This window comes from Mycteria americana, chromosome 1 (assembly GCF_035582795.1).
Source record: "Mycteria americana isolate JAX WOST 10 ecotype Jacksonville Zoo and Gardens chromosome 1, USCA_MyAme_1.0, whole genome shotgun sequence".
In the NCBI taxonomy this organism is placed as follows: Eukaryota; Metazoa; Chordata; class Aves; order Ciconiiformes; family Ciconiidae; genus Mycteria; species Mycteria americana.
Window position 1 is genome coordinate 56434277 of NC_134365.1, and position 11874 is coordinate 56446150.

General features: G+C 65.8%; 1 protein-coding gene across 1 annotated transcript; it reads left to right on the forward strand.

Moving 5' to 3' along the window:
• Window positions 1-809: 809 nt before the first annotated feature.
• SHISA8 (shisa family member 8) lies at window positions 810-11362 on the forward strand. Its single transcript, XM_075491665.1, has 4 exons — window positions 810-1432; window positions 9649-9773; window positions 9883-10023; window positions 10565-11362. Exons 1-4 carry the CDS (start codon window positions 885-887, stop codon window positions 10885-10887), a joined length of 1137 nt encoding a protein of 378 aa, XP_075347780.1. The 5' UTR covers window positions 810-884; the 3' UTR covers window positions 10888-11362.
• The last annotated feature ends 512 nt before the right edge of the window (window positions 11363-11874 follow it).

An 11874-nucleotide genomic window follows, 5' to 3' on the forward strand; every position in this document is an offset into this window, starting at 1 on the left:
GGATGCTCTGATGCTCACGCAGGACCGGGGCTGCTGCTCTCCCCCCTTCCCCCGCCTGGCCCCCAGCTGTGGGGCTGCGGGAGGGCACCCCACCTCCCGCACGCTGTGACCCCCCAGCACAAGCTCGTCCAGCACCCCAAGGTGCCCGCCTGCCGCCCCGCACCTCCCGCCCGGGGACTGGGGGTCTCCCTGCCCGGGGGGGTTGCTTAGGGGGCAGGCGGGCAGCGTGGGGCGGGTGCCACGCGTGCCCGGCCGCCCGCGGCGGCAGCCCGACGGGGAGGGCGGGCGTCCTGCCGCCCGGTGGCGGCGGGGAGCCTGGCAGAGGACTCGGTGAAGGACCTTCTCCGGTTTCCTCGGGAGGCTGCCAGGCGGCGGGGGAGCCGAGCCCCCCGCGCCTCGCTGGCCGCGCCGGCTCCCTCCCCCCCTCCCTCCCTCCCCCCGCCCTCCTCCTCCTCCTCCTGCTCCTCCCGCCCTGGTGCGAAGGGCTTTCGCTGCTCTTCCCTTTTCTTTCCTCCCCTCTCCCCTCCGCGGAGCGCGGTGCCGGGAGGCGCGGGGATGGGGCGGCCGCCGGCCCCCAGCCCGCCCGCCGTCTCCCGCCGCCCGCCGCCGCGTCCCCTCCCCGGCCGGCGGGAGGCGGCGGCTCTCCCCCGCCGCCCGCCTCGCCTCCTGCTCTGAATTTCTGCCCGTCGGCCGATCAGGGGAGAGGCGGGGAAGGGGGTACGTCCCCTTCCACTTTTTTCCCCCCATTTCTTTTTTTCCCCCCTTTTTTTGCCTTCCCCCCATCATCCCCCCCCCCCCCCCCGCCCGTTTCTCCGCCGCGGGGGCTCTTCGGCGGCCATGCGGCCGGTCCCGGGCGAGCGGCTCTAACTCGCCCCCTCGCCCGGATGGCCCCCCGGAGCCGCGGGCGGATGGAGCCGAGCTACGTCGTGGGTATCTGCTGCCTGGTGCTGCTGGAGCCGGGCCGGGTGTGGAGCGGCGAGCCCAGCACCGGGGGGCCCGGTGAGAGCGGGAACGGCAGCCAGGCACCGGCGGCGGAGACCACGGCCCCCGCGCCCACCGGGGCGGCACCAGCGGGGGGGGACCGCTGCCGCGGGTACTACGACGTGATGGGGCAGTGGGACCCGCCGTTCAACTGCAACGCCGGCATCTACCAGTACTGCTGCGGGACCTGCGGGTACCGCTTCTGCTGCCAGTTCAAGCCCGGGCGGCTGGACCAGAGCGGCTGCTCCAACTACGACACCCCCAACTGGGTCAACACGGGCCAGCCGCCCACCCGGGTGGACGAAACCCCCGAGGACCCCACTCGCGACAAGACCAACATGATCGTCTACATCATCTGCGGCGTGGTGGCCATCATGGTGCTGGTGGGCATCTTCACCAAGCTGGGCCTGGAGAAGGCACAGGGTCCCCAGACGGAGATGACCGTCTCCAGGTAAAGGGGTGCGGTCCCCCCACCCGCCCTGCTCGATCCCCCCACGGATGGCAGCCCACATCCCCAGCCCCTTGCGTAGGGTGAGCCCCGGCCTCATCCTGGGGCTGCCAAGAGGGCGAGGTGGCCCCTGTCCCGACATGCTGAGACACCAGGGGGGTGGGTTGGCTGCAGCCTCCCAACCTGTTCCAGCAGGGAGGGCTGCCAGCCAGGACAGCCTCCACGAGAAGGGGTGATCGTACACCCGTCCCCTCTCAAAATGACCCGCTCCGTCCCTTGAGCAGGGCTGTCCCTGGGTCAGGAGAGCCATCCCCACCGGCCAGTGGGGCGGGTGACGTGTGAGCTATAGGATGTGGCTTCCACCCCCAAAACAAAGCTGTGGTTCCCAATGTGGGGGGGGGGAGGCGAGGCCGGGTCCGACTGTGCATGGGGTGACTTGGGACTGCAGTCCCCTTGGGCTCAGCCTTGCTGGCAGCGCGGGGGGAGAGGAGACGGCAAAGACAGCTCCGCCGTGGCTGCTGCGCCTCCTTGGTGCGCGTGTGCACGTGTGTGCACATGCGTGTGTGTGTGTGTGCATGGGTGTGCACGGGTGCGCACAGGTGCCTGCCTGTGTGCAGCGGGGTGGGACATCGCCCTTGTGGGGGGGACCAGGCTGCACACTCCGTGGGGCTCAGCCTCCAGCGGAAAGTTGGGCAGCCTCCCCCAGGCGCCTGCGCCCTGCAGCTCCAGCCCCTGGCTTTTCAGCCCACTCGTGGGACTGAGCGTGGGGCTGGTGGGGGGAAGGTCTGGGTGTCAAGCACACTTTGGCATTGGGGACCCCCTTGCGCCTCCCCTGCTCCCACCCGGTTCCCGTGGCCGTCGGTGCATCTTCCCCTCTCCCTCCCGCACCAGTCCTGGCTCCAGATACATGCTTCTCACCCCATTTCAGCCCCCCCCCCCCCCTTGCTGCACGGCCTCCCCCCAGTTCCCAGCACTGAGGTGTCACGAGCAGCCCGGCCTCAGCCCTGCAGGGTGCACCGCCAGCTTCCCTGCGGGCAGTGGGCTCGTCTGCCCGACGCTGGGGCACATGGGGACAGGCAGGAGGGGCAGGTGACCCCCCTGGCCTGGAGTGGGGAGGGGCAGGGCCAGGCAGGGTGGGGCAGGGCGTGGCAGGACAAGGCAGGACGTGCAGGCAAGGGAAGGCAGGGCTGGTGGCCCCAGCCCCAGCAATGGCTCCGCTGTCTCGCTTTCCCCTCGGTGTCATGTTGTACGGGTCCTCCACTTAGGTAGGTTTTTTTCTTCTCCCTCCTTTTTTTTAATTAATTAATTTTTTTTTTTTTAACTGGTCACATTCAATGAGTTTAACACTTCGGAGCGGCTGCCGGCAGCTCCAGCCTCCCCAGCACAGCTCTGCCCCTGCGGCTCTGACTCAGACCTGTCCCTCCTCAGCCTCCCCCCGGCGCGCACACGATGCACACGTGTGCACACACGTGTGCACGCACACACACACAGAGGAGTGGAGCCAGGGCAGGTTCACCAAGGTGGTCGTGCCATGGTCATGTCATGGGTGCCCCAAATCGAAAGGGGAGGGATGGAGAGGGGACCCAGCGAGGGCTGCAGGGGCAGAAAGAGAGGCCAGGGGCTGAGCCGAATCCAGCACCTTGCTGAGCAGCAGGGTCCACGCTCTACTTCACGTCTTCCCAGTGAGGACATTGAGCCTGGCGATAAACCCATTTTTATGCCATTTTGTTCAGGGATTTTAGCTTCAAAAAAAAAAAGCAGGGCTGGAGGAAATGTTTTCACTGGGACAATCAGGGACCCACCCTGATTGCACCCCCCAGCACAGACACCCTCTCTCCTTCCCCTGGGGCACCCGCTTCCCCCTGCCCGCCTGGGGCTTGGGCAGCCACTCGGTGCTGCACCCCAACTCCGGACCTGCTGCACCCCAGACCCACCCCGCTCCTTGCACCCACCTGGGGGAGCACAGGCTGACCCCCCTGCTTGGAGGAGGGTCATATCTGGGCACGGATGGAGGTCGCAGGGCCCTCCTGAGCCATGCGAGGCAGTTTTGGGGGGATCCATGCTGTGGCCCCCCCTTGGCGGGGAGCCTGGCTGGGTGCCGCTGTGAGCCTGCGCCTCCCCCCCCTGCATCGCCTGAGGAAGCGCTGGCACCTTGACAGGATCAATACAGCCTCCGCCAGCCTCCCTGCCTCCCGACTCCCCTTCCACTCGCCCGCCACCGTGTCTTTTTTTGGTCTCCCCCCCCCCACCTCCTGGGAAGGAGATAGTGTGCTTGGGGAGGGGTCGGCCCCGCGACGCCTGGACCTGGGTCCTCATCCCCTGCCAGCGTGCCTTGCCTTCTCCCATCACCAGCCGCCGGTGGGACTGCTGCCACCCACTGAGGGGTGTTTTCTGCGGGTAGCCTCAATTCTGTGCCGCCGGAGCCATGCGTTTCTCCATGTCCCCCCTCCCTCTTGCTCGTGCAAGTCCAAACTTTCCCGAGGAGTTTGGGGCGATCAGTGCCTTTTCTCCCCAAAGCTGCAGATCTTTCGGGCACTGGGATACGGACCGGGAGAAGGCGAGTTTTCCTCGCCCGCCTTTGTGGGACAAACTCAGAAGGGCACCTCCATCACTGCAGAAGTCAGGAGAGGTCTCGCCATCTCCCGTGCCCTGTGTCCTTCTGCGTAAGCCACGAGCGGTTCCGGTTCCATGGGGACGGTGACCGGCAAGCCACGGCAGGGTGGGAGCGGTGCATCGGGTACAGAGCCCCAGGCACCAGGCAAGGCACCAGGCTGGCACGGCTTCCCGGGGGCTGGGCTGATGGAGACAGTGCCAGGGGCTGGGTACATGGCACAGGCATCTGAAAAGGGATGCTGTCACCTCCATCCCGCTGTGCGCCCGGTTGGCCCAGGCAATACATTTCATCTCGGTGCCTCCGAGAGAGCGGGGCTATTTCTAGCTGCCTCGCCCCTGTACCTACGTGCAGCCCGAGGCATGGGCAGTGCCACCTCGCCTCCCTCCCGGCGCCTCAGGTAGGAGCTTCTCATTTGCTCCTCGGGCACCGCATCGTGGCCTCGGGCCAGCTCCCTGTTGCACGGCCGGCTTGGTTTCCATTCCCATCCCTCCCTCCCGCCGGGGTTTTTCCGCTCCTGGGGAGCACTGCCTGCTGCCCCGGGACGGCTCCCACCACCGCTGCTTGCAGGCTTCCCACTTGTGGGGGGGAAGGTCAACCATTTCTGCACCTCCAGACATCGTTTGTCATGGTCCTGGTCCTGGTCTGAGCCCAGGAAGAGGGACCAGGCGCAGAAACCCCACTATCTCCTCCCAGATGGAGGCACCTGAGCCCTCATCCAGCTTGTCCTGAGACCCCCATGCCTCGGTGGCCTCCAACACAGCTTCTCCTCCCAGCTTTGGCTGCTGGTGCACCCGGGGGAGTGGGCACCTGAGCGGCTGCAGCTACCTGGTGCGTCCTCCCCTCCCCATCTGCCTTCCTCCCGCAGGGCCTTATGGCAGCTCCCGCAAACCCCTTTCCTTTCTGCTCAGCTCACGCTTGGCACCCGTCCCCGGCACTCGCTCAGCCTGGCCAAACCCCGCGTTGAGTCAGGAACACCTGCCCGTGTTTTTCTTCAGGCCCCGGATCTCCGGGGACGGCGGGTCCTTGGGGGCCACCGGGATCTGGCTGTGCCCATTGCAGGAGAGCAGACACGCACCCCAGACCTCTCCCCGAAACCTCGTGAGCGGGGGATTGCAGGTTATAGCTGGGGTGAGCATCCCTATGGGAAGAGTTGGGCAAGGAGCAGCCTCTTGGGGGGCAGTGGGGATGCTGGAGAGGGGCAAAACAGCCGGTGGGAGCAGGTGCCCTGGCAGCCACAGTAGCTGAGCCCCTGATGCTGGCTTTTCACTCTCTGGGTCTCCCCGTGCTATTTGGGGTCCCAAAACCCAGCCCCACTGTGCATCTGAGTGCACCGGGTGTTTTTCTGGCAACGCTCCAGTCCATGGCCATGCCTGCGGTCGATGCCCATGGTAGCAGTGGCAGTGAAGACCTAGAAAAGGTGTTTGTAGGCAGCATGGCGAGTCGTCACATGCCACCCCGGCTCTCTGGGGGACGAGAGAGGGGACCCAGCTCTGGCAGGGAGAGACACCCGGACCCCTGTCCCGGGACTGGATGCGATGTCCAGCCAGGCGGGCTCGCTCCCACCACCCAATGGTTTGCCCAAGCTCCGTTACCCCCGCTGCAACTCATTTTGCAAAGGCACCTTGCTACCCCCAAGCCTTCCTGAGCATCCCCGAGTGTCCCAGCCCCGCCGGGCGGGCGTCCCGTAGTGCCCGCGCTGCTCGGTTGCACGGACGAGCACCCCCTGCCCCGAGCAGACGCACTGTAAGCCATAGGAAATGTCCCCCCCCGCGAGGTGAAGGTGACGCTCTCGCTGGGCGCGGAGGCGGCTGGCCGGGGTGCCAGCCCACCCGCAGCCACGGCGTGCTGTGTGTCTCCTTCACCACCGCGCCTCTGCTCCAAACCTCACCGCCCCGCTCGGCCGGCGGCTGCCACCTTCTGTGTCCCCTCCAAGGGTTCACTTCAGCTTGGGGCAATGTCACTTCGGCCGTCACTCCGTCATCTCTCCTCTGGCGGCTGCGTTCCTGTCTCCTCCCATCACTCCCTGTCCTCTCACCCAGGACTTGCAGCCACTCTCCTGTTGGGCTTGCTGGGTGTGGGGCTTGGGCCTCCCAAAAGCGCATCAGCCCCTGGGCTGGGGTGCTCTGCCAGGCCCTAGGTCCTGCTCCCATGCAGGCACCTCCATTTCAGGCGCCGGCGGCTCCCCCGGGGGTGGCTCGGGAGCACCGAGCGCTGCATGCCAGCTCCTGCCGTGGAGCTGTCTTGGCCTCCGTCATCGCTGCTCCTGGATCTGCTTCTTCGCTTGGTCTCAGGGCTTGCACCAAGCTGGTTTGGGGGACCTTGGTTGCACCCGTTGGCACAGTCAGGCTTGCTGAGGAGGTGGCTGCACGCCCACGCAAGCTGGGTGGCAAGCGACCTTCACACATGGCCTCATGCACTCAGCATCTGTGGCCACAGTGGTGCCACTCGTTAGTGTCTTGTTGCAGACGAGCAGTGCAGGTTTAAAGCCACATCTGCCCTGTGTTCCCCACCTCCACGTGCACCCTGGAGCTGTCTTGGTGCCACAGACCACCAGGTGACCTAGGGAGATGTGGCCTGAGCTTCCCCAAGCCCCCCCAGCGACGGGACCAGGCTAGGGCTCATAAAACCCCCCAAAACACGTACGGTGAGACAGCAGCTCCTCAGCACGGTGTCACCCTCCAGGTCCACCTCCCCTTGCACCACACTGCCTGGGGACGGGCAGGGGGCTGCAGCCCCTGGTGGCCCTGCTGGTAGCCCTGGCCGGCGGCACGGCTCGTGGTGCAAGGGACAGGGGGGTGAGTTGGGGTGTTGCCAGGGCTGAGGGCTCATGCATGCTTCTCACCTCAGCAAAATAGCTCGTTAAGAGCTGCTCGTGCCATTATTGTTAATTGTTATCGTCCCCACACCCCGGGCAGACGGTGTGGAGGGCAGGCTTATGAGAAAGAGCACTGATGGATTTAACTGGAGAGGAAGTCACAGATAAAGGATTGCTCAAGCTTCATAAAGAGACCTGAGGGAAAAAAAAATTCAAAAAATAGGTCATATCGCATCGAACTTCCTGGTGAAACAAGCCTGCTTGAGCGCTGGGCCCCGGGGACAGGCGAGCGCAGGCAGCGGCCAGCGGGGAGGGGGCCAGCAAGCACTGCACCCCAAGGAACATGGGAGCTGACGGGGCAGCAGGTCCCCAGGTTGACAGTCTGCGCCCACGGCCTCGGAGGACCTGCTCCCCCCGCCCTGCCTGGGCACAGCCCGCCGCCCGCCCAGGCTTGTGCCCAGAGCTCCCCTGGGTGCAGCACCCATGGCCAAAGGAGCCTGGCTGGGCCCAGAGCTGGGGTCAGTCGGCTGCAGGAGGGCTCCTGGGGAGGTGCGGGGTTTGAGTAGCTGCAGGATGGAGCTGCCACACCCTCCCCGGGCAGCCTGGTCCAGCATTTGACCACCCTCGCAGGAAAAAAGGTCGTTTCTTTTGTTTAAACAGAATTTCCTGTGTTTTGGTTTGCGCCCATTGCCTCGTCAGCCTGGCGCTGTCCTTGTTCCACCCTGCCTTCAGATATTCACACACATTGATAAGATCCCCCTGCGCCTTCTCTTCTCCAGGCTGAACAGTCCCAGCTCTCCCAGCCTCTCCTCATAGGAGAGATGCTCCAGTCCGTCATCTTTGTGGCCCTTTGCTGGACTCTCTCCAGTACGTCCATGTCTCTCCTGTACTGGGGAGCCCAGAGCTGGAGCCAGCACTCCAGGTGTGGCCTCGCCAGTGCTGAGCAGAGGGGAAGGATCACCTCCCTCGGACCTGCTGGCAACGCTTTGCCTAACGCAGCCTACGAGACCATTTGCTGCCTTTGCCCCAAGGACACATTGCTGGCTCATGGTCAACTTGGTGTCCACCAGGATCCCCAGGCCCTTTTCTGCCAAGCTGCCTTCCAGCTGGTCAGCCCCCAGTATATACTGGTGCCAGAGGTTCTTTCCTCCCTCATTTCAATTTGTTTGGCTCCCTGAGGGTCCTGTTGGCCCATTTGGAGATTAAGTGATCCCGGGGGGCGTTGTTAGCCAAAGCTCCCCAAGAATTATGTGAAATGAACCCAAAGGGCAAGCGACCCTCCCTTGTAGCTTTGCTCTTGCCAGCGCCCTGTGATGTTGACTGGATCCAAACTGGGAGGGAAAATGTCCCGGGAACAGCCCTCAGGGCCCTCCGAGCATCCGCACCCCCGGGCATAATGCATTGCTTTCCCCCTTGTTCTTGCTGCCTTCCCTGGCAATTCCCTGCACCAGGTTCGCTGGGCTTCTGAGCGCTCTGGAGCCATGAGCTGACACATCCACCAAGTCAGGATTATTCCCCCCTTCCTCTCCAATTTGCATTTATGTACTTTGAGTTTAATCTGCTCTTTTATCGTCCAGCCACTTGCTAACCGTGAGCTCCTGCCACAGCTTCCAGTGTGCGTCTATGAGCCAGCCAGAGCCTTCAAGGCACAAGGCATGCTGACAGTGAGCCAGGGATTAGGGAGCCAAAAAAAGCCTCGAGTGGACACCCCCTGTGCCCTTGCAGTCACGCAGGGCCAGTCTCTGCAGGGGGAATGGCAAGTTTCCTCATCCTGAAGCCCCACGCCAGCAGGAGCATCCTGTGCTGCCCCAGGACTCGCTGCCAAAGGCCACAACGCCGCATGGGCGTGCCCTGCTCCGGCACCGCCAGCATGCCTTGCTCTGGCACTGCCGGCGTGCCCTGCTCCAGCACTTGCTGGTGTGCCCTGCTCCGGCACTGCCGGTGTGCCCCGCTCTGGCGCTGCTGGTGTGCCCTGCTCCGGCACTGCCGGTGTGCCCCGCTCTGGCACTGCCGGTGTGCCCCGCTCCGGCACTGCCGGTGTGCCCTGCTCCGGCACCGCTGGTGTGCCCTGCTCCGGCACCGCTGGTGTGCCCTGCTCCGGCACTGCCACTATGCCCCGCTCTGGCACTGCCGGTGTGCCCTGCTCCGGCACCACTGGTGTGCCGCGGTGGGACTGCAGCATCTCCGTCCATGAATGTTAAACGAAATAGGGCTTTATCTTATGTAATGGTGTTTAATGTTTAATGCTGTTACTTACAAGGAGGGCGTTATGCACGGACAGCGCGTGCGCTGGAGGCCGCCACTAGTTCGTCCTCCTCCCCGAAGGGGCACAAGCGGCCTCTCTAATCCCTTCCTCGGGGTCTTCTCCACTTTGAAGGGACTCGAGTGGAGGTGTCGCCTCCTCTCCCCCCCTCCACCAGGCTCTCGCTCCAGGGGAGCATCCCCGAGGTGTTGCTCCAGCCACCCTCAGGTCGGGTTCCTCCGGCTCGGTTCGTCGCACCCTTGCAGCCCGCTCCGAGCCACGCGTCTCCCTCTCCACCCTCACCCGCCGACACTCCCGGCCCTGGGAGGGCTTAGCCCCGGCCAGACCCCAACGCACTCTTGGGGGGGCTCGCCAGCCCCCGTGCAAAAGCTGGGCTGGGAGCCTGGACATGCTCCTTGCTCCCAGCGGCCATTTCCTAGCCCTGGGCCGCCCGGCTCTGCCTCTAAAGAGGGGGGTTCGGGGCTGGGACGCATTGGTGGGGCCGGGGGAGCGGGGTATCACCCTAACAGCCCTTCGCCCCCTCCCAGGACGCTGACGGACCTGCTGAAGCAGCCGGGCCACGGCCCCTCCGAGCCCGCGGACGGCCTCATGGCGGGTGTGCAGGTCCCGCTGGGCGAGGGGCTGGCCCGGGGGCCCCCCAGGAACGGCACAGGTAAGGCGCTGGCGCGGTGGGGAAAACTTAAGTCCCCGTGGGTGAATAAGGGCGGCGGGAGGGCGCTGCCTGCGGCTGAGCCCCCCGCCCGCCTGCCTCTGCCCCCCAGACAAGCCGCACTTGAACAACGCGGTGGCCATCGCCCCCCCGCTGGGGCGGCCCCACGGCCACGGCAAGCGCCTGCCGCTGGCCACCAGCCTGGCCCTGCCGGCCCCCGCCTACGCTGCCTACGCCACCCTCGCGGCTGGAGGTGAGTGCCGCTGCCGCGGGGGCCCGGAGGGCGGCCGGAGGGGGGTGCGCCCCGTGGAGCCCGCAGACGGGTGGGGAGGGGAGGGGCGCGGGCGGGACAAGCACCCCCGTCCCCCGGGGCTGCCGGGCGGCTGCTCCCGGCAGAGGCTCTGCAGCTCCCCCGCTGCCCCACCGAGCTGCTGCGCTGCCCAGGCAATCAGCGCCCAGGATCCCCCATGGACCCACTGCACTGCCCAGCCAATCAGCACGCAGGATCCCACACAGACCTGCAGCACTGCCCAGCCAATCAGCACTCAGGATCCCCCATGGACCCACTGCACTCCCCAGCCAATCAGCACCCAGGATCCCACACAGACCAGCAGCACTGCCCAGCCAATCCGTGCCCAAAACCCGACAGCACTCCCCAGCCAATCTGTGGTCAAGATCCCCCCCCCCCCCACATGCCAGCCAATCAGCACCCAGGATCCCTCCCACCCCCCGATCCCCCACGCCTGCGGAGTGGGGTGTCCCTGCAGGGGTGACACCGCACCCTGTCCCCACAGAGAACGCCCCCGAGGACTTCTACAGGCGGTTCGGGGGGCCGGAGGCGCCCCCCGCCAGCGCCCTGCCCTTCCCGCCCACCGAGGCCCCGGCGCTGCCCGAGGGCTGCCCCCCGCCCGCGGCCAAGGCCAAGGGCCCCAAGCTGCCGGGGGGCCCAGCCTTCCCGGGGGGCTGGGAGGGGGGCCCCCCCCGCGGCCCCCGCCGGCCCAGCCTGGCCGCCCTGCACCCCGAGGGGCCGCCCGAGGCCTTCGGCACCGCCGCCTCGCTGTACGGCCAGCCCGCCCGGCACCTCGCCACCAACAGCAAGACCGAGGTCACTGTCTGATGGCCGGTGCCGTCGAGGACCGGGGCTGGGGCCGCCCCCTCGTCTGAGCGTCGCTGACGGCCTCCCCCGGGGACCGCCCGCATCGTAGGTCCTACGTAAACCACGACGGCTGGCCACGGCGGGAGATGCACCGTCCTTCCTCTCCCGGGGACGGGGGCTGCCGGCTGCACTTCACCACCGAGGAGGCACCGTGGGCCAGGCGTCCCTCTCCTCTGGGCAACAAGTTTCAGCTGTTCTCAGCCTGCCCCACAAAGAGGCTGAGCCCGGGGCACGTTGGCAGAGCAGCGCACTGCTCCGGGGACCGGGGCCGATGCTGGACAGACCACAGCCCCCTGGGACAGGGGGACAGATCCTGCTGGGGCCAGGCACCCCCACCGAGCCCCTGTGACCAGGCAGGGGAAGAGCACCGTCCCAGCACTGCCGGCAGAGGCCTCGTAGCCTCTTTCCCTCCCCAGCCTCCCCTTCCCCAGCCTCCACCTTGTCAATAAATAATACATTAAACTGTATGGCCTCCGTATAGATTGGCTGGGGGACCCCACGCTGCTCCCAAAACCCCAACCCCTTCCCCAGGGGCAGTAGAGTCCCACAGGTCCTGGGGAACCCCCCAATGGGGGACGTGGTGGGAACACAGCTTCCAGGGCCAACTGCAAAACCCTTTGAGCAGCTACACGAAAACCAAACAGCTCTCCTCGGGCTGAAGTTTAATGGTTCTGACAGAGTTTTACCAGGGGGAGCAGAGAAACGAAGAGATGGAGCGACAGGACATTGTTCCAAGCAAGGTCAGGTAAAACCTTTCCTCCCATATAGATGCTCCTAAAATTGCAGGCTTCTGGCCCAGCTCTGCCTTGCTTGGCTCTGCTCAAGCCATCAGCCTCGTGGGTTGCTTCCAAAGGAGCACAGGCACCCCCCACTTGCCCCACCAGGGGACCATCTTTCGTTGCAAGCCGTACACCTCCATTTTCCAGGTTATCTGGACAAAGGACTGAC

Excerpts from the sequence above, each read along its gene's own strand:
- SHISA8 (XM_075491665.1), top strand. The coding sequence starts at position 885 with ATGGCCCCCCGGAGCCGCGGGCGGATGGAGCCGAGCTACGTCGTGGGT. Across the intron at positions 9,774-9,882 it reads GCCCCCCAGGAACGGCACAG|ACAAGCCGCACTTGAACAAC; the intron begins GTAAGGCGCTGG and ends TCTGCCCCCCAG. Across the intron at positions 10,024-10,564 it reads CGCCACCCTCGCGGCTGGAG|AGAACGCCCCCGAGGACTTC; the intron begins GTGAGTGCCGCT and ends CTGTCCCCACAG.